Consider the following 20,540-nt stretch of genomic DNA (forward strand, 5'->3'; position numbering starts at 1 on the left):
CCATCCAGGTCAGGCCCAACACAAGTGTGTTAAGAACCAGTGCAAAACCAGAACACCCTCCCAGAACCTCCCTTGAGCAACATCTGTCTGCTGGGCATTATTGGGAAATCATCTGCAAGAGAAAGGATAACACATAGGCAGGGGCTGGGATGCAGCAGAATTTTAATGAGTCAAAAGAAGGAAACAAGTTCTGTCGGAGTGGAGGTCACAAGATGGGGGTGGACAAAGGGCAAACGGAATCTGTGCAACACAGGGGTGGCAGAGATCCTGGCAGGTGTCCTTCCATGTGCTCCACAGCGGGAGCAGGGTCAGCAGGTCCTCCCTGGTCTGGCTTTGTGTTGCTGAGAGCCCAGGGGAGCCCCAGAGAAGAAGGGCATGAGAGGGAAAGGAGAGAGTGGATGGAAGAGGGCAAAGGCAGGCATGGGCCGTGCTTTGGCAGAGCCCAGGCTGGCCCCGTCCTTTTGCAAGGGGGGGGGCGGGGTCGCTCAGCATCTTCCGGGCCATGACGAGTCCTGATCAAGGCCGTCTCCAGACTTTAGCAGGGCAGGCACCTGCTGCCACAGTAGCCACTGCCAAAGCCCCCAAGACCATAGCCCCCAAGACCATAGCCCCCAAGGCCATAGCCCCCAAGGCCAAAGCCCCCGGAGTTGATGGGCACTCCCTGAGAGCTGAGGATGCTGCCAACGGCAGCGGAGGTGGAGGAGCCCACGGCGGTGTTCTGCGGGAAGGAGCTGAGGATGGGTCCCGGCAGGGTCACCACCACGGGGGAGGGCTGGATGACGACGGAAGAGTCCTGGCACTGCCTGACACAGGGCTCGTTGCAGCTGTTGGCCAGCGGGGTTGGGCCGCAGGGCCGGCATGGCAGACAGCGAGTGTAGCAGGACATGTCCTGGGCTGGAGGTGCACCTGGGAGAAAGAGGAGGGGAAAGCTGAGCAGAAGGGAGGGTGAGGAGGAACATGTCAGCCAACCATGAGAGAGACCCTTACATTAATTCCAAAGGAGTCCTGCCAAATGTGACAAAGCCTAGAAGGAACTCCTCCTAGGTAATAGCTCAGGAGACATCTCAACAAAGCCTCAGCCTCTCTCCATGCCACACTGCCTGCACTCATCTTTTTCCCGAGACAGACATCTCTATCCCCCAGAGTAGGACAAGTGTACAGCTTTGTGCTGAGAAATGCCAAATAAAGAAGGGGAAGAGGAGGTGTAGGAAAAGGAAGACAAAAGCGCTCCAAACTCACCTTCTTCTCAAGGAGATGGAGTTGAGTGGAGTGGATGGGAGAGTGAGGAGCAGGGCCCGCTTTTATACTGCTCCTGCACTGCCCCAGGCCCACAGTCACTGCACAGGGGCAGTGATTTTCCAGCACACTCACCTCCACACCAAAAGATCCTCCCCAAAGGCTCGGGATGCTTTTTGGATTTCATCAACACTCTTGTTTCATTTCCTCATTCATTTTCCTTCATGCCCGTGACATGAAGGTCATGGAGCCTCTTTCCAAGCACTCAGATGAGAAGCCCAAGTTTTCTCCTGAGAAGGATCACGTCAGAAGAGCCAGATATGCCCCCAGCAGCTGCGAGAAGGCTCTGTGCAGACAGAGAAGTTGGGTCGGCGGAAAACTGGTGCTTGGTGTTGTTTTTAACTCTCTCGGAATACATCTAGGAATTACTAGCAAATTCCTCCCTGGCAGCTCATCCCTCCTTCTGCCTCTAGGATGCTGCCTTTTGACGTCACTGCTCTGCCATGACTGGCCAAAGCAGGTCACCTTAAACATCTGTGTGTTTTCATGAGTACTGGCCTCATTTCGTTTCTTGCTCCTGCACCAGCAGGTGACTTAGGTGCTGGTCTTGGACTGCAGGCTTTCTCAGGTGTGGCAGCCAAGGCAGTCCTTGATTCCCATGTTCACAACCACTTTTTCCCTCTGAGGGGCATTTATGCATCACCTGTCTCTTGCCCATGAAAGAATCATAGGATCCTGGAGGTTGGCAGGGACCTCTTCAGATCCTCTGCTCCAAAACAACCCCATTCAAAGCCATCACAGCCCTTCAAAGACAACCATGGCCAGCCAAGTCCCATCAATCTCTCAGTACCCACAAAGATGGAGAAGCCAGAGCCTGACTGTCAGACCTCAAACAGGGCTTTACCTCCCCCTCACACTAACAGAGCCTCTTTTTATGTCTCATTGGACTTTCTCTTCTTTCATCTGCGATGCCATCCCCTCTGTTGACAGGAGAGGACTCAGGTGGCTCCGGCTCCGTGATCTTCACTCCCACTTTAGCTCTTGCAGCCATTGTGATGAAGTGTGCCCCAGGGACTTCTCTCTTCCAGGGGGAACAAGCCCACCTCTCACAGCACCTCCTGCCTCAGGGGCTCCAGTCCCTTCCCGGGCTCTGTGGCCCTTTGCTAAACGTGCACCAGTCTGGCCGTGCCTCTCTCATTCCATGGAGTCACAGAGGCCGGAACTGGGCAGAGCAGGGATCAGCTTTACAAGCTGGAGACGTGGGCACCTGGGAACCTCATGCAAATCGTGGGTCAGGGCAGTCCCTGGTCTCAGTTCCAGAGGGGAATGAAGGGACTGAGAGCAGCCGTCTGGAGAAGGGCTCAAGGATACTGGTGGATGAAAAGCTGAACATGAGCTGGCAACCTGTGCTCACAGAGCAGAAAGCCAGACTTGTGCTGGGACACTTTCAGAGCAGAGTGGTCAGGAGGTGGAGGGAGGGGATCCTGCCTCTCTACTCCAGGCTGGTGAGGCCCCAGCTGGAGCAGGGTGTCCAGCTCTGCGCTCTGAAGCAGAGGGCAGACGTGGAGCTGGTCAAGCAGGTGCAGAGGAGGGCTGTAAGGCTGCTCAGAAGGATGTCAAACTCTCCTGTGAGGTCAGGCTGAGAGAAAATTGTGGTTGTTCAGCCTGGAGAAGGACACGCTCTGGGGAGACCTTATTTCAATGCCTTTCAATGCTTAAAGGAGGCTTTTAAGAAATGTGGGACAGATTGCTTAGTGGGGCCTGTTGCAACAGTCATGGCAGAAATGAGGAAATGAAATGTCAGCATTGATGGAATCCAAAACACAACCGGTGCCATTGGGGAGGATCTTTTGGTGTGGAGGTGAGTCTGCTGGAAAATTACTGCCCCTGTGCAGTGACGGTGGGCCTGGGGCTGTGCAGGAGCAGTATAAAAGCGGGCCCTGCTCCTCACTCTCTCATCCACTCCTCTTGCCTCTCTCGTGTGGGCACAAAGGTGAGTATGAAAGCCTTTCTCCCTCTTCTCCTTGTCCTCCTCCAGCGTATATCAGCTCATAGCTGCCCCTCAATAGTGGACGGGGTCTTGGAACTGCTTGTCATGGGAGAGGGAAGGGAGCAGCAGATGAAGCGTGGTCAGAGGCTTGGACTTGGTTAGGCATCTCCAGAGCTATGGGTGAGACATGGATCTCCTTGAGCTTGGCTGCTATTAGAAGGGTTCTTTTAGGGCTCAGGAGAAGATGAAGCCTGTGGAGCTCGCTCGGAAACTTCCAGCTCTCACCTCCAACTTGTGAATTCTCTCCCTCTTGTTGGTGTGACAGACCACTCCTTACCTACGTCTCCTGCTCAGCTTTCCCCTCCTCTTTCTCCCAGGTGCACCTCCAGCCCAGGACATGTCCTGCTACACTCGCTGTCTGCCATGCCGGCCCTGCGGCCCGACCCCGCTGGCCAACAGCTGCAACGAGCCCTGTGTCAGGCAGTGCCAGGACTCCTCCGTCGTCATCCAGCCCTCCCCCGTGGTGGTGACCCTGCCGGGACCCATCCTCAGCTCCTTCCCGCAGGACACCAACGTGGGCTCCTCCACCTCCGCTGCCGTTGGCAGCATCCTCAGCTCTCAGGGAGTGCCCATCAACTCCGGGGGCTTTGGCCTTGGGGGCTTTGGCCTTGGGGGCTATGGTCTTGGGGGCTTTGGCAGTGGCTACTGTGGCAGCAGGTGCCTGCCCTGCTAAAGTCTGGAGATGGCCTTGATCAGGGCTCATCATGACCCAGAAGGTGCTGAGCAACCCCAGCCCCCCTTGCAAAAGGACACGGATGCCTTGGGCTCTGGCAAAGCACAGCCCACGCCTGCCTTTCCCTCTCACTCCCCTCCCTCCTATCCCTCTGCTTCTCTTTCCTTCTTCTCTTGTGCTCCTCAGGGCTCTGATCAACACAAAGCCAGCCCAGGAAACACCTGCTGGCCCTGCTCTCTCTGAGGGTCAGGCAGGTGGATACTGCCTGGATCTCCACCACAACCATCGCATGGAGCCTCTCACCTCTCCTGGGTGCTCCCTGCACTCAGAGTGTCCTTGTTTCCTTCTCTTGACTCATTAAAGTTTTGCTGCATCACAGCCCGTGCCCCTGAGTTATCATTTTTTCTCCAGCAGATACTCTCCCAGGATGCCCAGGGATGCAGATGTGGCTCAGGTGTGGGGAGGGTCTCTTGAGGGATGGTTTTGCAGTGGCTCTCGATGCTCGGTTGCTCTTGATACGATTAGCCATGCTTAGAGCGACGCCCTGCTTTCTGGACTTTCCCACCTACTCCAGCAACCGCATTTGGAGTGTCCGTTTCTGGAGGTCTCGACTCAGGAACAAAAAAAAAAAAGTTGGGACTCTTGGAGCAGGCGCAGAGGAGGGCCACAAAGGTGATCAGATTGATGGAGCACCACCCCTCTGAAGAAAGGCTGAGAGAGTTGGCATTGTTCAGCTTTAGGTAGAGAAGGCTCCAAGGACACCTTACAGCAGCCTTCCAGTGCCTGAAGGGGCTACAGGAGAGCTGGGGAGGTGGCCCTGAAAAGTTGTGGCTGCCACATCTGTGTTAAGTGCTCAAGGTCATCTTCGATGGGTCTTTGAGCAATCTTGTCCGGCTGAAGTTGTCCCTGTCCTTGGCAGGCACATTACAACAGGATGGTCTTCAAGGTCCCTTCCAATCCATTCAATGCTTCTATGATTCTCCAGACTCAGTTATCAGTTCCCTCAGTTTCTCCTCATAAGCTTTGTGCTCTAGACCCTTCACCATCTCCCTTGCCCTTCCTTGGAGACATTCCAGAATCCCATTATGGTTTTCTTGGCCCTTCTTTTGGGCTGCTGCTTGCCACAGGCTGAGGAACTCGTGGGGGGACTTGATCAGAGCTACCAAACCGGCACTTACTCAGGGCTCTGGGCAGCCACGTGTCACTGTCCTTCCCCTTTTCAGCGTGTAATTGGACTAAAACTTGATTAAAAGATTAAAACTTGATTCAAGAATTCAAGATGAAAGAGGTTTAAGGAATCAATTCAAAGACCAAGATACATTTATATAGTATGCAGAGATCTACTGATTGATCTATAGTTTGCACCTCAGAGTGCTCTTTCTACTAGCATAAAACCTTATCTACCCGTTCCCACTGGAGGCACCTGGTACCAGGACATTTCAGCGTCCAGATGGCAAATTCGTTAAGTTATTTACAGCTCTTTATTCTCCTTCAGGGTCAGGCAGTTCACAAAACTCCTCTAATCCACAAAGCTGATCTTCTGCTGTTCTCCTACAGTTTACTTTCTATGTTGTCCTGGTTTGGGCCAGGATAAAGATAATAGTTTGTCTTGTGCTTTTGCTTTCAGCTAAGTCTCTTGTATGTAGCTGCACGTGCTGAAATTAACAGCAAGTTTCTCAGTCAGTGTCTGCTTCTGGGACTGATAACGCTCGATGTTTATAGTTACTGCTAGAGACTGGTGTGCAGAACCAAGGACACTGCTCAGTTCTGAGGAACCTTTTGCCCTTTGGAAGGAGAGGAGTGAAGAGGTCACACCTGAAGCCCTCCTTTGGGGAGGACCGGACAAGATAAATGACCAAAATTGACCAGAGTATTCCATCCCGTAGACATCATACTCAGTATAAATTTGAGGGATCACGAGGGTCTAAACCCTTCCTTCTCCCTTCTTCCTTCTCTTCCTGCTTCTCTTTCTTTGCCTGTCCCTGTTTGCTTTGGCATCCTGGGAGGATTCCCATCCGTTCCTCTGCCTGTGGTCCTGATCCGTGCCAGCCTGGATCTGTGTGTTCCTGCCTCCAGCTCCCGACGGCTGCTGACCCCAGGAGTCCAGCCTGGACTTTCCCAGGGCTGCCCTGCAGTCACGGTGGGGACGTGAAAGATACTGGGGGGGTGGGGGGGGGAGGAACATGGTATCAATTTTCCTGCATATTAGTATATATTTAGTAATTTTTTCCTTTTCATCATTACTGTTTTATTAAAGCTGTGTAGTTTAGTTTCCAACCCATAAGTCTCTCTCCCTTATTCTCTCTCCTTTCTTCATCAGGGAGTGGAGGGGCATTAATAGACAGCATCTGTTACTCGGTTTCATTGCCGGGCCAATGTTAAACCCTGACAGATTTATTGGCGCCCAACGTGGTGCTCGAGTTAATTAGCTCAGTCACGGTTTAACATTGGCCCGGCAGCTAAGCCAAATGACACGTGTGCAGGTGATTTTCATCCCCTTTCTGCAAAGCAGGGCCAGACTGCTTGTAGTGGTTGCTTTGGAAGACGAATCCCTTAATACTAAATGTCCCCTCTGCTTCCTCCTTGTTTCTCTTGCAGAGCACAATGTCCCATGGGATGGAATATCCCTTGGGTGAGTCTCACTCATCACTCAGCAGGCTGTGTCATCTCACAGCCTCTTGCCTGTCCCCAGCCTCCTGTCTTTTGGGAGCGAGGTTGCAGACGCAGCCTTGCTGCTTTGCAAGCCCTACTCCGCTAAAGCCAAAGACTTGATGTGTTATCAGAACTGTTCCAGCTACAGCCACACAGCACAGCACTGTGATGGCTGCTATGGGGAATGCTTCTTCCATCCAGGTCAGGCCCAACACAAGTGTGTTAAGAACCAGTGCAAAACCAGAACACCCTCCCAGAACCTCCCTTGAGCAACATCTGTCTGCTGGGCATTATTGGGAAATCATCTGCAAGAGAAAGGATAACACATAGGCAGGGGCTGGGATGCAGCAGAATTTTAATGAGTCAAAAGAAGGAAACAAGTTCTGTCGGAGTGGAGGTCACAAGATGGGGGTGGACAAAGGGCAAACGGAATCTGTGCAACACAGGGGTGGCAGAGATCCTGGCAGGTGTCCTTCCATGTGCTCCACAGTGGGAGCAGGGTCAGCAGGTCCTCCCTGGTCTGGCTTTGTGTTGCTGAGAGCCCAGGGGAGCCCCAGAGAAGAAGGGCATGAGAGGGAAAGGAGAGAGTGGATGGAAGAAGGCAAAGGCAGGCATGGGCCGTGCTTTGGCAGAGCCCAGGCTGGCCCCGTCCTTTTGCAAGGGGGGGGGCGGGGTCGCTCAGCATCTTCCAGGCCATGACGAGTCCTGATCAAGGCCGTCTCCAGACTTTAGCAGGGCAGGCACCTGCTGCCACAGTAGCCACTGCCAAAGCCCCCAAGACCATAGCCCCCAAGACCATAGCCCCCAAGGCCATAGCCCCCAAGGCCAAAGCCCCCGGAGTTGATGGGCACTCCCTGAGAGCTGAGGATGCTGCCAACGGCAGCGGAGGTGGAGGAGCCCACGGCGGTGTTCTGCGGGAAGGAGCTGAGGATGGGTCCCGGCAGGGTCACCACCACGGGGGAGGGCTGGATGACGACGGAAGAGTCCTGGCACTGCCTGACACAGGGCTCGTTGCAGCTGTTGGCCAGCGGGGTTGGGCCGCAGGGCCGGCATGGCAGACAGCGAGTGTAGCAGGACATGTCCTGGGCTGGAGGTGCACCTGGGAGAAAGAGGAGGGGAAAGCTGAGCAGAAGGGAGGGTGAGGAGGAACATGTCAGCCAACCATGAGAGAGACCCTTACATTAATTCCAAAGGAGTCCTGCCAAATGTGACAAAGCCTAGAAGGAACTCCTCCTAGGTAATAGCTCAGGAGACATCTCAACAAAGCCTCAGCCTCTCTCCATGCCACACTGCCTGCACTCATCTTTTTCCCGAGACAGACATCTCTATCCCCCAGAGTAGGACAAGTGTACAGCTTTGTGCTGAGAAATGCCAAATAAAGAAGGGGAAGAGGAGGTGTAGGAAAAGGAAGACAAAAGCGCTCCAAACTCACCTTCTTCTCAAGGAGATGGAGTTGAGTGGAGTGGATGGGAGAGTGAGGAGCAGGGCCCGCTTTTATACTGCTCCTGCACTGCCCCAGGCCCACAGTCACTGCACAGGGGCAGTGATTTTCCAGCACACTCACCTCCACACCAAAAGATCCTCCCCAAAGGCTCGGGATGCTTTTTGGATTTCATCAACACTCTTGTTTCATTTCCTCATTCATTTTCCTTCATGCCCGTGACATGAAGGTCATGGAGCCTCTTTCCAAGCACTCAGATGAGAAGCCCAAGTTTTCTCCTGAGAAGGATCACGTCAGAAGAGCCAGATATGCCCCCAGCAGCTGCGAGAAGGCTCTGTGCAGACAGAGAAGTTGGGTCGGCGGAAAACTGGTGCTTGGTGTTGTTTTTAACTCTCTCGGAATACATCTAGGAATTACTAGCAAATTCCTCCCTGGCAGCTCATCCCTCCTTCTGCCTCTAGGATGCTGCCTTTTGACGTCACTGCTCTGCCATGACTGGCCAAAGCAGGTCACCTTAAACATCTGTGTGTTTTCATGAGTACTGGCCTCATTTCGTTTCTTGCTCCTGCACCAGCAGGTGACTTAGGTGCTGGTCTTGGACTGCAGGCTTTCTCAGGTGTGGCAGCCAAGGCAGTCCTTGATTCCCATGTTCACAACCACTTTTTCCCTCTGAGGGGCATTTATGCATCACCTGTCTCTTGCCCATGAAAGAATCATAGGATCCTGGAGGTTGGCAGGGACCTCTTCAGATCCTCTGCTCCAAAACAACCCCATTCAAAGCCATCACAGCCCTTCAAAGACAACCATGGCCAGCCAAGTCCCATCAATCTCTCAGTACCCACAAAGATGGAGAAGCCAGAGCCTGACTGTCAGACCTCAAACAGGGCTTTACCTCCCCCTCACACTAACAGAGCCTCTTTTTATGTCTCATTGGACTTTCTCTTCTTTCATCTGCGATGCCATCCCCTCTGTTGACAGGAGAGGACTCAGGTGGCTCTGGCTCCGTGATCTTCACTCCCACTTTAGCTCTTGCAGCCATTGTGATGAAGTGTGCCCCAGGGACTTCTCTCTTCCAGGGGGAACAAGCCCACCTCTCACAGCACCTCCTGCCTCAGGGGCTCCAGTCCCTTCCCGGGCTCTGTGGCCCTTTGCTAAACGTGCACCAGTCTGGCCGTGCCTCTCTCATTCCATGGAGTCACAGAGGCCGGAACTGGGCAGAGCAGGGATCAGCTTTACAAGCTGGAGACGTGGGCACCTGGGAACCTCATGCAAATCGTGGGTCAGGGCAGTCCCTGGTCTCAGTTCCAGAGGGGAATGAAGGGACTGAGAGCAGCCGTCTGGAGAAGGGCTCAAGGATACTGGTGGATGAAAAGCTGAACATGAGCTGGCAACCTGTGCTCACAGAGCAGAAAGCCAGACTTGTGCTGGGACACTTTCAGAGCAGAGTGGTCAGGAGGTGGAGGGAGGGGATCCTGCCTCTCTACTCCAGGCTGGTGAGGCCCCAGCTGGAGCAGGGTGTCCAGCTCTGCGCTCTGAAGCAGAGGGCAGACGTGGAGCTGGTCAAGCAGGTGCAGAGGAGGGCTGTAAGGCTGCTCAGAAGGATGTCAAACTCTCCTGTGAGGTCAGGCTGAGAGAAAATTGTGGTTGTTCAGCCTGGAGAAGGACACGCTCTGGGGAGACCTTATTTCAATGCCTTTCAATGCTTAAAGGAGGCTTTTAAGAAATGTGGGACAGATTGCTTAGTGGGGCCTGTTGCAACAGTCATGGCAGAAATGAGGAAATGAAATGTCAGCATTGATGGAATCCAAAACACAACCGGTGCCATTGGGGAGGATCTTTTGGTGTGGAGGTGAGTCTGCTGGAAAATTACTGCCCCTGTGCAGTGACGGTGGGCCTGGGGCTGTGCAGGAGCAGTATAAAAGCGGGCCCTGCTCCTCACTCTCTCATCCACTCCTCTTGCCTCTCTCGTGTGGGCACAAAGGTGAGTATGAAAGCCTTTCTCCCTCTTCTCCTTGTCCTCCTCCAGCGTATATCAGCTCATAGCTGCCCCTCAATAGTGGACGGGGTCTTGGAACTGCTTGTCATGGGAGAGGGAAGGGAGCAGCAGATGAAGCGTGGTCAGAGGCTTGGACTTGGTTAGGCATCTCCAGAGCTATGGGTGAGACATGGATCTCCTTGAGCTTGGCTGCTATTAGAAGGGTTCTTTTAGGGCTCAGGAGAAGATGAAGCCTGTGGAGCTCGCTCGGAAACTTCCAGCTCTCACCTCCAACTTGTGAATTCTCTCCCTCTTGTTGGTGTGACAGACCACTCCTTACCTACGTCTCCTGCTCAGCTTTCCCCTCCTCTTTCTCCCAGGTGCACCTCCAGCCCAGGACATGTCCTGCTACACTCGCTGTCTGCCATGCCGGCCCTGCGGCCCGACACCGCTGGCCAACAGCTGCAACGAGCCCTGTGTCAGGCAGTGCCAGGACTCCTCCGTCGTCATCCAGCCCTCCCCCGTGGTGGTGACCCTGCCGGGACCCATCCTCAGCTCCTTCCCGCAGGACACCAACGTGGGCTCCTCCACCTCCGCTGCCGTTGGCAGCATCCTCAGCTCTCAGGGAGTGCCCATCAACTCCGGGGGCTTTGGCCTTGGGGGCTTTGGCCTTGGGGGCTATGGTCTTGGGGGCTTTGGCAGTGGCTACTGTGGCAGCAGGTGCCTGCCCTGCTAAAGTCTGGAGATGGCCTTGATCAGGGCTCATCATGACCCAGAAGGTGCTGAGCAACCCCAGCCCCCCTTGCAAAAGGACACGGATGCCTTGGGCTCTGGCAAAGCACAGCCCACGCCTGCCTTTCCCTCTCACTCCCCTCCCTCCTATCCCTCTGCTTCTCTTTCCTTCTTCTCTTGTGCTCCTCAGGGCTCTGATCAACACAAAGCCAGCCCAGGAAACACCTGCTGGCCCTGCTCTCTCTGAGGGTCAGGCAGGTGGATACTGCCTGGATCTCCACCACAACCATCGCATGGAGCCTCTCACCTCTCCTGGGTGCTCCCTGCACTCAGAGTGTCCTTGTTTCCTTCTCTTGACTCATTAAAGTTTTGCTGCATCACAGCCCGTGCCCCTGAGTTATCATTTTTTCTCCAGCAGATACTCTCCCAGGATGCCCAGGGATGCAGATGTGGCTCAGGTGTGGGGAGGGTCTCTTGAGGGATGGTTTTGCAGTGGCTCTCGATGCTCGGTTGCTCTTGATACGATTAGCCATGCTTAGAGCGACGCCCTGCTTTCTGGACTTTCCCACCTACTCCAGCAACCGCATTTGGAGTGTCCGTTTCTGGAGGTCTCGACTCAGGAACAAAAAAAAAAAAGTTGGGACTCTTGGAGCAGGCGCAGAGGAGGGCCACAAAGGTGATCAGATTGATGGAGCACCACCCCTCTGAAGAAAGGCTGAGAGAGTTGGCATTGTTCAGCTTTAGGTAGAGAAGGCTCCAAGGACACCTTACAGCAGCCTTCCAGTGCCTGAAGGGGCTACAGGAGAGCTGGGGAGGTGGCCCTGAAAAGTTGTGGCTGCCACATCTGTGTTAAGTGCTCAAGGTCATCTTCGATGGGTCTTTGAGCAATCTTGTCCGGCTGAAGTTGTCCCTGTCCTTGGCAGGCACATTACAACAGGATGGTCTTCAAGGTCCCTTCCAATCCATTCAATGCTTCTATGATTCTCCAGACTCAGTTATCAGTTCCCTCAGTTTCTCCTCATAAGCTTTGTGCTCTAGACCCTTCACCATCTCCCTTGCCCTTCCTTGGAGACATTCCAGAATCCCATTATGGTTTTCTTGGCCCTTCTTTTGGGCTGCTGCTTGCCACAGGCTGAGGAACTCGTGGGGGGACTTGATCAGAGCTACCAAACCGGCACTTACTCAGGGCTCTGGGCAGCCACGTGTCACTGCGCCCACTTACGCCCTTCAGCAGTTCAGGCGCTGTCCTTCGTCTCTTCGCTCTTTGCTGATGGTCTCCACACTGCTTTGGAGACCTTCTGGACAGCCCTTTTTTGACCCTTATCCCACAATCACTTCCTCTCCCCCTGCCCTGATTCTGTCTCTTTCTCCCTTTCCATGGAAATATTCCCAGGGTTCCCTGTGATTATGGAGGGAAGGAGTAAGGTGGGAAGGATGTGCACTGTCTGTCATTCTGTGCATGTGTTGACTCTGGCCAGCACTTAGAACCCACTGGCCCCTCACCCTCACTCTTCTGTGCCAGTTTGAGCAAGAAAGACTTGGAAGAGCAGGAGGGTGAAATACCCCTGGCTGTAGGGCAGGGCACTTTTAGAAGGCAAAGGACTAAAGTTAAAATCAACAAGTGCTGTAAAGGCAATCACCCACACCTCACACCAGCAGACCTCTGCAAGTCCTTTGGCCTCCATTCTTTTCATGACTAAGAGAAAAACAGTTATTCTTTTCCTCTCCTCACAGCCATCTTCTCCTTTTTCTGCACCATATGATGGTGTGGGAGTAAACAACACTTCAACTAAACTTAAAGTCTTTTTGCATGGTCCATTCTTAGCAGCTGTCTCCCCCCTTAGTTCACCTATACAGGCTTTTCTGTCTGTGAGGCAGCTTACCATCCCACTTCCTCTCTCCTCCCCCTGTCATGCAGGAAGAACCAGAGACAGCCATGCAGCACAATCCTGGTGCTCTCTTTCCCAGTGACTGTTGTGGGAGACAACTGGCTTCAGGGTTTCTCCTACACATCTGAGGTGCTGGCATGTGGGTACAAGGAGAGTGAGAGATCTTCTTCAAACTGTCAGGCAGGGGAAGAGGCTTTCTCCATACCTGGCATATCCAAATCTGGACAATATGTTTCTGCCAACACAGAGGCATTATTTAAATGTTAGGAGTCTCAATGGACTTGTTCAATTCCTTGTCCACTATTTCTTTTCCGCTGCTGGGGCAATTACTGCTGAGGGTGTTACAATCCCTACCTCAACCATGCTGCCCTCACATGTGGTTTGGGTCTCTGCCTCAGCTACTGTGTTCTCAGATGGAGGCTGGATCCCTGACTCAATCACAATGTTCTCAGAGGTGCTTGGGCTCCCTGTCCCAACTACAGTCCTCTGGTAGTGCTGAGTTGTGGCTCCACAGGCAGAGAGAAGCCAAGCCCCAACTCAGAGCTAAAAGCTGCCACCTCAGGGGCATTGGCCACCTCAGGGCATGTTTCACTGCCACCACACCCAGAAAGTTTTCTCCTTTTACACCAGCATGACACCAGAGTCCACACCCCCTGCAACAGGCCAAGGGTGCTCATTAGTCCTATGAAACACCTCAGCGTAGGGCGGAGAAGTGAATCAGGACCTGCACAACAAACCAGCCCATATCAGTCCCAGAAGGGAAGAGGAAGGTTCATTCCCTCATCCTCCCCACAGGAAGGCTCCCCTGGCACAGTCAGGGCCTCAGTACCAGGATGTAGCACACACTCTTTGGTTCCTTCAACATATTCCCAAGCTCAGCCAAACCCAGAGGGAAGCCGTACAACAAGGAAGCTCCCTGACACACAGCAGCCTGCCAAGTAGTGATGACTACAGCTCTAGCATGCTCAAGGCCAAAGTGCCATTGACTCAAGCTCCAGACAGAATGCCAAAAGGAGTGTGGTGAGCTGACCTCGTCTGACTGGCAGGTGCTTTGTCACTCCCCCTCCTCGATGCGTAATTGGGACAAAATAAGATTAAAACAAGATGCAAAAACCTCTGGGCAAAGATTAATGACATTAAATGAATCAATGCAAAGACCAAGCACAGAATCAATGCAGAGACAAAGGATTTATTGTTTACTTTCCATCCGCAGGTGATTTTCAGCCCCTTTCTGCAAAGCAGGGCCAGATTGCATCTATAGAACCATCGAATCATAGAATCATAGAACTATTAATATTGGAAAAGACCTCTAAGATCATCAAATCCAACTATATCAGCCCAGCACCAGCATGCCCACTAAACCATGTCCTGAAGTGCCACATCTACATGTTTGTTTAATGCCTCCAGGGATGGTGAGTCCACCACTTCTCTGGGCAGGCTGTTCCAATTCTTGACCACTCTTTCATTAAAGAAATTTTTCCTAATATTCAATCTAAACCTCCCCGGCCCAACTTGAGGCCAGGGATCCTCGTTAATAAATAAATGAATTAATAAACATTAAATTCCTTCAGCATCTCCAAAGTACTGGCCTCAGGACAGATTGTCACCTGTGCCTTATGCCGATATTAGACTGGATGCCCAGATGTTCATTTACTGTTATTTGATCACTTTGGTGTGCTAGCTCAGCCTGTGGTGCTGTGAGTCAGGCAAGGAAATAGTTACTGGAACCCAAGCAAGGACAGGGACATCTTCCTATGAGATCTGCTCTGTCCAGGTGGCAACCCCTACCAGGAAGCCACTGGAAAGGGAGAAGGCAAACTCACTGTTATGGGCTACAGCTAGCACTGCTCCAGGAAGGTGGGGGGAGAACCAAGACCTTTCAGCCTGCCAGTCCAGAGCAGTTCAGAAGCTGGGTGGATGATGACTCCTGCCTGGGGGCTTTAGTATCAGGATCCCCCGGGACCACACACAGCTATCCCGACTATGGGCTTTCTCTTAATGTGTCCCAAGCTCCACTGCAGCCAGAGCAAACACCAGGGAGCAGACTGGGCACCCCATGAATAGCGTCAGGGAGCAGCAAGGGGTCCCAGGAGCCACCCTACTGCCTCAGCCCATCACCCCAGACATTCTCCTCCTCCTGTCACCAGTCCAAATTCTCTTTTCCCAGGGGACTGGCAGGCAGAGGGACCCCATGCCATGGGGAGGGTCCCTACCGTGCTGTGCAGGACAAGTTGCAGAGCAAATCACCAATCCCCATCCCCGGATCCTATATCTCCATGGGACCAGTCCCCAGGTCCCCATCCCACAGCCCCGATCCCAGCCAGCTGCACAGCTATGGGGCAGGCCCAGCCAACCAGGCAATCTGGAACCACCTGAATAAGAGTCTATGGGAGTGTGGAGTGGAACAGAGCAGAGCGCCATGTGCCGGAGTCACTGGACAGGTGGTGGGCTGCAGCCCCCATGGATAAATATAAAGCTGAGGAGGGGGGTTTGTCTGTGCCTTGCACCAGGATCACTGCCCTGCCCTCCCCTGCCCACCAGGGGAAAGGGGTTGGAGGGTCTCGGGGGGGAAACAGACCCCAGACCTACTGGTGAGGGGCCATAGGAAGGTGCGGCAAGGTGCGTTGCTCCCATGATGATGATTCCAGCAAGTGGGACATGGGGTCAGCTCTGGAGGGTGGCGGGTCCCTGTGAGAAGGATCTGAGCACGGTTTGGGGAATTGTTGTGTGAGTGGAACTGGGAGGCGAGGGCAGGAGGTCCGGCTCCACAGAGAAGGTGTCCAGTAAGTGGGGACAGGAGCCAGGTAACGGGGAGGGGACCTCCGTGAGTGGTAAGAGGGATCGGAGTGTCCGGAGTGGGGTTGCAGTCAGCTGGGGCTGGTGGGGGAGTAGTGGGGCCAGGCCCTGGGGAGGTGCAGGGGAGGGTGGTAAAGCCCCCTTGTACCTGTTCCAGGCATGGACTGCGAATGACAAGTGCAGGAGTCCTCTCATTTTTAACCATCTCCACATCAGGACTGAATTCTTTTTCAGTCAGGAAACAACTGTTCCTGCTCACCTAGAAGCATCACCTACATCCTGGGCTGTATGAATAGGACCTAACAAGGAGACAGAGGGTAGTTATGATGCCACTATGCCACTATGCTCAGCTCTCACCTGATGGTATCTAGGAATCTGCTCTAATGCAGGAAAGAACTCATACAACAAACCCCAAGCATTGCCAAGTGCAGAAATTTCTGGACAGGTGCCCATGTTTGAAAGGAGAGGCTGAAGATAGGTGTCTCAAATAGAAAGGAGTATAGAATACTTTCCTGGGAGACTTAAAAACATCTCTAAAGGAGCTGTAGTCAGTGAACTACATCAAAAAATATACTCCCTGGACATGGATAGAGAGGGACATTTAGAAAGCAGAGGATCATGCAATGCATGAGTAAGAAGTCACTGCAAAACAGTCCCTAACAACCTCTTCCCAGATCCACCCCTGAGAAACATGTCTCTCTTTCACTATCTTGGAAAGGATCTGCACAGATAAGGATGAGAAAGAGACATGGGCTGGGATGCAACAGAACTTTATTGAGTGAAAAGAAGGAAACAAGGTCAGTCTGAGTGGAGGCCCCAGTGCAGGGATCACCAGGGGCAGAAAGGAGTCTGTGCAACACAGCGGTGGCAGAGATCCCGGCAGGTGTCCATCTGCCTGCCTGCCCGCCCGCCTGCCTGCCTGCAGGTCCTCCCTGGTCTGGCTTTGTGTTGCTGAGAGCCCAGGGGAGCCCCAGAGAAGAAGGGCACGGGAGGGAAAGGAGAGAGTGGATGGAAGGGGGCAAAGGCAGGCATGGGCCGTGCTTTGGCAGAGCCCAGGCTGGCCCCGTCCTTTTGCAAGGGGGGCTGGGGTTGCTCATCCCCTCTGAACGCAACGACCCTGTGCTGTGTCCCCAGTCCAGAAGCATCTTGTGGGTCCCGGGGGGCCTTCCCCAGGGCCACCTGCAGCAGCTTTAGCAGGGCAGGCACCTGCTGCCGCAGTAGCCGCTGCCAAAGGCCCCGAGGCCAAAGCCCCCGGAGTTGATGGGCACTCCCTGAGAGCTGAGGATGCTGCCAACGGCAGCGGAGGTGGAGGAGCCCACGGCGGTGTTCTGCGGGAAGGAGCTGAGGATGGGTCCGGGCAGGGTCACCACCACGGGGGAGGGCTGGATGACGACGGTGGAGTCCTGGCACTGCCTGACACAGGGCTCATTGCAGCTGTTGGCCAGCGGGGTCGGGCCGCAGGACTGGCCGCAGGGCAGGCACGGGGTGTAGCAGGACATGTCCTAGGGCTGGAGGTGCACCTGGGAGAGAGGGCAGGGGGAGCAGAGCATGAGGAGGGCTGGGTGAGGACCTTCTTGCCTGTCTGCTATGCATGAAAGTTGAATGAACTTTGGAGAAGAGCCTGAGTTCTTATAGGGCTGCACACAGACTCCTCCTATCCTGCAGCAGAAAAAGTGCCTATCAAGAACCACCAAGCCCACAGAGGCCCTTGTCCAGCTAACTTCAGTGAAGCCCAAGTCTCTCTCCACCCCACAGTGTCTGCTCTTTTCCCTCCCCCTTGAACAAAGCAGCCCCATGAGGCAGAGAAAGGGAAGGGAGAAGGAATAAACTGGAAAACTTGAGGAAGAACAAGACAGAGAGTATAAGCGGCTTGAAACTCACCTTGTTTCCCACGAGGTACAGGCAAGGAGAGTGGATGAGAGAGTGAGGAGCAGGGCCCGCTTTTATACTGCTCCTGCACTGCCCCAGGCCCACAGTCACTGCACGCGGGCAGTGATTTTCCAGCATACTCACCTCCACACCAAAAGATCCTAACTAATGACACAGGTGGTGTTTTGTTTTCTATCAACGCTGTCATTCCATTTCCTCATTTCTGACATGCTTGCTCTGCCCTGCAGGATCCCTTCATCTGCAGGGATGAGAAGCCAAGGGGTATACTGGGTCGGATGGCTTCAGCTGTCTTCTTGCTCTTGATGCTCTTCTGCTCTGGTGACAAGGTTCACCTTCTGTCTGACAATGCAGGGCTGGGAAATTGCTTTTGTTCAGTATACAGGGTTTTGGTAGCAGGTGGGGGGTTACAATGGTGGCTTCTCATTTTCTACATGACTATATGGCCACTGAGGCTCTTTTCATGTACGAGGATGAAATACCCAAGGATTTTTCCATGCAGCAACACATCAGTATAGGCAGAAGAGAAACCACAAGTCTATCCTCACGGAGCTGGTTTCTTCACCTCTCCCTGAGGAATTGGCTTCTGCCAACATCTTTTTCCTCCCATTCTTCTCACACAGCCATGCACTTTGGACACATGTTTTTGACACCAACAAGGAAGAGACATGGTGGCCTGGCTACTTCCACAAACACGCTGAACATCCTGCAGACTTTTTGTCCTGAGGGAGTGCTCCTCCACCTCCGCTGCCGTTGGCAGCATCCTCAGCTCTCAGGGAGTGCCCATCAACTCCGGGGGCTTTGGCCTCGGGGCCTTTGGCAGCGGCTACTGCGGCAGCAGGTGCCTGCCCTGCTAAAGCTGCTGCAGGTGGCCCTGGGGAAGGCCCCCCGGGACCCACAAGATGCTTCTGGACTGGGGACACAGCACGGGGTCGTTGCGTTCAGAGGGGATGAGCAACCCCAGCCCCCCTTGCAAAAGGACGGGGCCAGCCTGGGCTCTGCCAAAGCACGGCCCATGCTGTTGCATCCCAGCCCATGTCTCTTTGTCATCCTTTCCCCCAGCAGATGCTCTCCCAATGTGGCCAGGGAGAGAAATGTTGCTCAAGGGTGATTCTTGTTTGGAAGAGTTGGGGATGGCTGTGTCTTGGCTGTCAACACAAATTTGCATTGAGTGTGCTGAGTCCTGGATGAGGTGTACCTTCTGGTTTCCAATTTTATCTTCCTGCTGGGTTTACAAAGACAGAATGACCCAATATGTTCCAGTGACTGTCATATCTGTTGTTGTAAACATTTTTTTTTTTTCTTTATTAGGTCAAAGCTATGTAGCTATTAGTCATGAGGAAGAAGGAGGAATGTGTTGTAGTGAAAGCTGAGGCAGGAGATACCCAGAAAAGCCCAGGGGAACTTGTCCTAACCACAGTTTTGAGATGTAGGCTTGCTGGGTGAGGAAAAGACCAGGTAGAAGAGCATGAGAACATTAAGGGAACGTACTGCCACAGCATCTTTGGGGAAACATTGTCCCATTGCCTGGAGTGCACAGGTCTTGTGGTCTTCTAGATGCTTCAACAATGTTCTTGCAGTCTTCTGTTTCCTTCCACAGACCATTCAAGAGACCTCCTGCACACTGCCCATCCCTTTGCCACTTAACTTCTACCTCCCTCAGCCATTCCACACAGGCTCCTTTTTGGCCCTGGTGATCTTTGTCCCAGGATCTCCACTTGGATCAAGCTTCTTTCCCTCTTTTGACTCATTCAAGTTCTTCTGCGTTCCAGCCCATGTCTCTGTGTCATTCTTCCCCCCCTTCAGATGCTCTCCCAAGACACCCAAAGGGAGACATATTCCTCATAGCTGGTTCTTGGAGGGTATTTTAGGGATGGTTGTACAGTGACTGTCAGCACGGGCTTGCTTTAAGTATTGTATTAGTTTATCCTACCTAATGGCACACGTTGTGTTTTGGTTTCCATCAGCACTGACATTTCATTTCCTCATTTCTGACATGGTCTTCATGTCATGGAGCCTCTTTTGAAGTTTTGGGTCAAGGCCCAAGTTTTTTCCTGAGCAAGTCACATCACTCTAACAAGATATGTCCTGAGGTGAGAGAGTGCTCTGTGCCGGGAAGGAATATTGGTCTGGGGAAATCTGGTGATGTTGTTTTGAACTTCCTAGGAAGAAAGCTGCACGTGTCTCCCAGAAATGCAGTTCCTCTCCTGGCTGTCCAAAAGCTTCTTGTGAAAGAGAATGTGCTGCATCTCTTTCTCTCCCAGCACTCACTGGTGACTGCACCTATAGGCAGGTGGGCTGTGCAAAATGTTTTCAAATGCCTTCACCCAAGAGAAGGTTCTCCTTCATTGGACACATCCGCTGCAGTCTTTGGAGAAGCTGTCCCCTTTAGCTGCACTCTCAGGACTCCACAGCCTGTGAAATCAGGAGGCCTGCAGGAAAAGAACAGTGTTTTCTCCAAGCCCCTGATTCCTCAACAAACGCTTATGAGGCAGGGCCCTCCTCAGTACAGGAGAGGTGAGAGTGGTTTGGAACAGTGCCTTATTCCTCCCACTCTTCTCACAGCTCCATGTGCTTTGAAGACAAAAGACTGAACGCAATCCAGCTGGACAACCACTGGGCTGTCCCGGAGCTGTTTACTTTGCTACAGCCCAGTGCTCAGACCTCGATTAGGCAGAACAGGGATGAAGCTGCCCTGGCTGCAGAGGAGCTCAGTCCTGTGTGGGACAGTGCCCTGCAGACATTCCTGGCTTGGCCTCACGCCAAAAGGATGACACACAGACAATGCAAAATTAGAGTGTGACTCGCCATGGGTAGGGAGAGCCTATCCCAGCAGCTTGCCCACTGAAGGCATTCTCTTGCTCTCCTGGGTCATGGTTCCAGCTGCCTCCGTGCCTGCAGGGCAGGGAAGCTCCTTGCCTCTTTGATGTAGTCTGAGAGTGGTGCTTGTATCCAGTGTCCTCCTGAGCACCTCTGCTCCCTGAGCACCATCAGGCACGGGGCACTGCACTGTTTGAGGCCTCTAAGACTGTGGAGTGGTTCAGTCCCCAGCCCATTGTTCTGACATGGCTTCCTCCTTTCTGGGTTCAGGACTTGCCATTTGCCACCTTCTTGAATGCTGTGAGACTCGTGTGGGCTCAATCCTTCAGACAGTCTAGGACTCCCTTTCTGCCAGCCCAGCCCTGGAGAACATCAGCTGCCTTGGATGG

The 20,540-nt window shown here is 53.3% G+C and overlaps 5 protein-coding genes across 5 annotated transcripts; 2 read left to right on the forward strand and 3 right to left on the reverse strand.

Annotated features, from left to right (window-relative positions):
- Positions 1 to 145: 145 nt before the first annotated feature.
- LOC139788394 (feather keratin 1-like) lies at positions 146 to 1,324 on the reverse strand. The gene is made up of 2 exons (XM_071728315.1): positions 1,240 to 1,324; positions 146 to 906 (listed from the first exon to the last, which is right to left on the reverse strand). Exon 2 carries the CDS (start codon positions 884 to 886, stop codon positions 536 to 538), a length of 351 nt encoding a protein of 116 aa, XP_071584416.1. The 5' UTR covers positions 887 to 906; positions 1,240 to 1,324; the 3' UTR covers positions 146 to 535.
- A 2,005-nt stretch (positions 1,325 to 3,329) lies between these two features.
- On the forward strand, positions 3,330 to 4,337 carry LOC139788428 (feather keratin 1-like). Its single transcript, XM_071728375.1, has one exon. The coding sequence runs from the start codon at positions 3,624 to 3,626 to the stop codon at positions 3,957 to 3,959; it is 336 nt and encodes a 111-aa protein (XP_071584476.1). The 5' UTR covers positions 3,330 to 3,623; the 3' UTR covers positions 3,960 to 4,337.
- Positions 4,338 to 7,311: 2,974 nt separating this feature from the next.
- On the reverse strand, positions 7,312 to 8,128 carry LOC139788409 (feather keratin 1-like). Its single transcript, XM_071728333.1, has 2 exons — positions 8,044 to 8,128; positions 7,312 to 7,710 (listed from the first exon to the last, which is right to left on the reverse strand). Exon 2 carries the CDS (start codon positions 7,688 to 7,690, stop codon positions 7,340 to 7,342), a length of 351 nt encoding a protein of 116 aa, XP_071584434.1. The 5' UTR covers positions 7,691 to 7,710; positions 8,044 to 8,128; the 3' UTR covers positions 7,312 to 7,339.
- A 1,992-nt stretch (positions 8,129 to 10,120) lies between these two features.
- LOC139788461 (feather keratin 1-like) lies at positions 10,121 to 11,141 on the forward strand. The gene has a single exon (XM_071728419.1). The coding sequence runs from the start codon at positions 10,428 to 10,430 to the stop codon at positions 10,761 to 10,763; it is 336 nt and encodes a 111-aa protein (XP_071584520.1). The 5' UTR covers positions 10,121 to 10,427; the 3' UTR covers positions 10,764 to 11,141.
- Positions 11,142 to 16,542: 5,401 nt separating this feature from the next.
- On the reverse strand, positions 16,543 to 17,395 carry LOC139788463 (feather keratin 1-like). The gene is made up of 2 exons (XM_071728421.1): positions 17,326 to 17,395; positions 16,543 to 16,964 (listed from the first exon to the last, which is right to left on the reverse strand). The coding sequence occupies exon 2, from the start codon at positions 16,941 to 16,943 to the stop codon at positions 16,635 to 16,637; it is 309 nt and encodes a 102-aa protein (XP_071584522.1). The 5' UTR covers positions 16,944 to 16,964; positions 17,326 to 17,395; the 3' UTR covers positions 16,543 to 16,634.
- Positions 17,396 to 20,540: the final 3,145 nt, after the last annotated feature.

The sequence above is a fragment of the Heliangelus exortis genome, chromosome 29 (assembly GCF_036169615.1).
Source record: "Heliangelus exortis chromosome 29, bHelExo1.hap1, whole genome shotgun sequence".
Classification (NCBI taxonomy): domain Eukaryota; kingdom Metazoa; phylum Chordata; class Aves; order Apodiformes; family Trochilidae; genus Heliangelus; species Heliangelus exortis.

Bases quoted from the DNA above. Each gene is read 5' to 3' on its own strand.
- LOC139788394 (XM_071728315.1), bottom strand. From the start codon at position 886: ATGTCCTGCTACACTCGCTGTCTGCCATGCCGGCCCTGCGGCCCAACC.
- LOC139788428 (XM_071728375.1), top strand. From the start codon at position 3,624: ATGTCCTGCTACACTCGCTGTCTGCCATGCCGGCCCTGCGGCCCGACC.
- LOC139788409 (XM_071728333.1), bottom strand. From the start codon at position 7,690: ATGTCCTGCTACACTCGCTGTCTGCCATGCCGGCCCTGCGGCCCAACC.
- LOC139788461 (XM_071728419.1), top strand. From the start codon at position 10,428: ATGTCCTGCTACACTCGCTGTCTGCCATGCCGGCCCTGCGGCCCGACA.
- LOC139788463 (XM_071728421.1), bottom strand. From the start codon at position 16,943: ATGTCCTGCTACACCCCGTGCCTGCCCTGCGGCCAGTCCTGCGGCCCG.